The 1,737-nt window shown below is 51.0% G+C and overlaps 1 protein-coding gene across 1 annotated transcript in view; it reads left to right on the forward strand.

The window, feature by feature from the left end:
• The first annotated feature begins 555 nt into the window (after window positions 1-555).
• BLOC1S5 (biogenesis of lysosomal organelles complex 1 subunit 5) overlaps window positions 556-1,737 on the forward strand; it is a 15,126-nt gene continuing 13,944 nt past the window's right edge. The window contains exon 1 of the mRNA XM_015414151.1: window positions 556-658. Within this exon, the coding sequence (XP_015269637.1) occupies window positions 556-658 (103 nt within the window). The remainder of the gene's footprint in view (window positions 659-1,737) is intronic.

Consider the following 1,737-nt stretch of genomic DNA (forward strand, 5'->3'; position numbering starts at 1 on the left):
GTGAAGCAAAAAAAAGAAGTGTGACTTTATGTTCCGTGGAGTAAGGCGATTAATAGCTTAAATGTTGCTGGATTGAAATGTTCAAAGAAGAAGGAGAGATTGGATTTATACCCCGCCCTTCACTCGGGCTCTCAGAGCAGTTTACAATCTCCTTTCCCTTCCCCTCCCCGCAACAGACACTCTGTGAGGGAGATGGGGCTGAGAGAGCTCTTTCGAGGACTGTCCTTGAGAGAACAGCTCTGACTGAGAGAACTTGTGACTAACTCAAGGTCACACCAGCAGCTGCGAGTGGAGGAGTGGGGAATCAAACCCGATTCTCCCAGATTAGAGTCTGTGCTCCTAACCACTACACCAAACTGGAGAAGGATGGAATCTGAAGTCCGGTTCTTTTGTTGCCTCCCCTACTTGTCGGTTTTCTTTCAGGCAAACTCTATTACACCCCACTTTTCAAAACGACCTCGGGATTTTCCAACAGCCAGGCGAGGCTGCGCGGGCCAGGCTTTGATTGGTAACATCTGAGAAAACTCGGCCCATGAGGCGGGCACTAGCCAAAGCATGACCCTGTCCCCAACAAAAGCTGAGGAGCTGCCGGTCTCTGGTGGAAGTGGTAAGAAGCGGGACCCCTTGGGGTCAGTGGCTATTCATCCGATTCTCAAAGGTAAGGCGTCCCACACTTTACCTTCCTTCCCCTCTTTCGTTTTTCACTGAGCAAATGTGTCGTTAACTATTCCTCGTTCTTAGCTTGAGCGGTGCGTGCGCCCTGGCAAGGCATGAGCCCTGGTGGTAGGAACCTTCCTGGGGGGAAGCAATGGAGGCAGTTGCGTTACACGAGGCAGAAGGAATAGGAGAGGATGCAGTGCCAGGCATGATTAGGTAAAGGAAAAGGTTTCCCTTGCTTGAAAGCCAGTCGAATCCGACTCTAGGGTTGAGGTGCTCATCTCCGTTTCCAAGCCGAAGAGCCAGAGCTGTCCGAAGACGTTTCTGCGGTCATTCGGCCGACATGACTAAACACCAAGGTGCACGGAACGCTGTTCCCTTCCCACCGAAGTGGTACCTATTGATCTACTTGCAATTTCTTGCTTTCGAACTGCTAGGTTGACAGGAGCTGGAACTAGAGATGGGAGCTCACTCCATCATGCGGCACACTCAGGTCTCGAACTGCTGAACTACTGACCTTCCACAGCCTGCAGTTCAACGTCTTAACCACTTGAGCCACCGCATGCATGATTACTGAGGCGTAAATACTGCAAACAATGGAGCGTACGCCTGAGTAATAGCATTGCTACACAGCTGCCCCTTTGGAATGATGGTTCTTAAGTGCATATCCGTGTTAATGAACACATGGAGTTAGAACATAAGAACATAGGAGAAGCCAATGTTGGATCAGGCCAATGGCCCATCCAGTCCAACACTCTGTCACACAGGGGACCAAAAACACCAGGGGCCATCAGGAGGTCCAGCAGTGGGGCCAGGACACGAGGAGCCCTCCCACTGTTGCCCCCCCCAAGCACCAAGAAGACAGAGCATCCCCTGCCCCAGCCTGTGAGTTCCTATCTGTACCTTGTGGCTAATAGCCACTGATGGACCTCTGCTCCATATGTTTATCCAGTTCCCTCTTGAAGCTGTCCATGCTTGTAGCTGCTACCACCTCTTGTGGCAGTGAATTCCATGTGTTAATCTCTCTTTGGGTGAAGAAGGACTTCCTTTTATCTGTTCCAACCCGACTCCTCAGCAATT

Source organism: Gekko japonicus, unplaced genomic scaffold (assembly GCF_001447785.1).
Source record: "Gekko japonicus isolate JY-2015 unplaced genomic scaffold, Gekko_japonicus_V1.1 scaffold6019, whole genome shotgun sequence".
Taxonomy (NCBI): Eukaryota; Metazoa; Chordata; class Lepidosauria; order Squamata; family Gekkonidae; genus Gekko; species Gekko japonicus.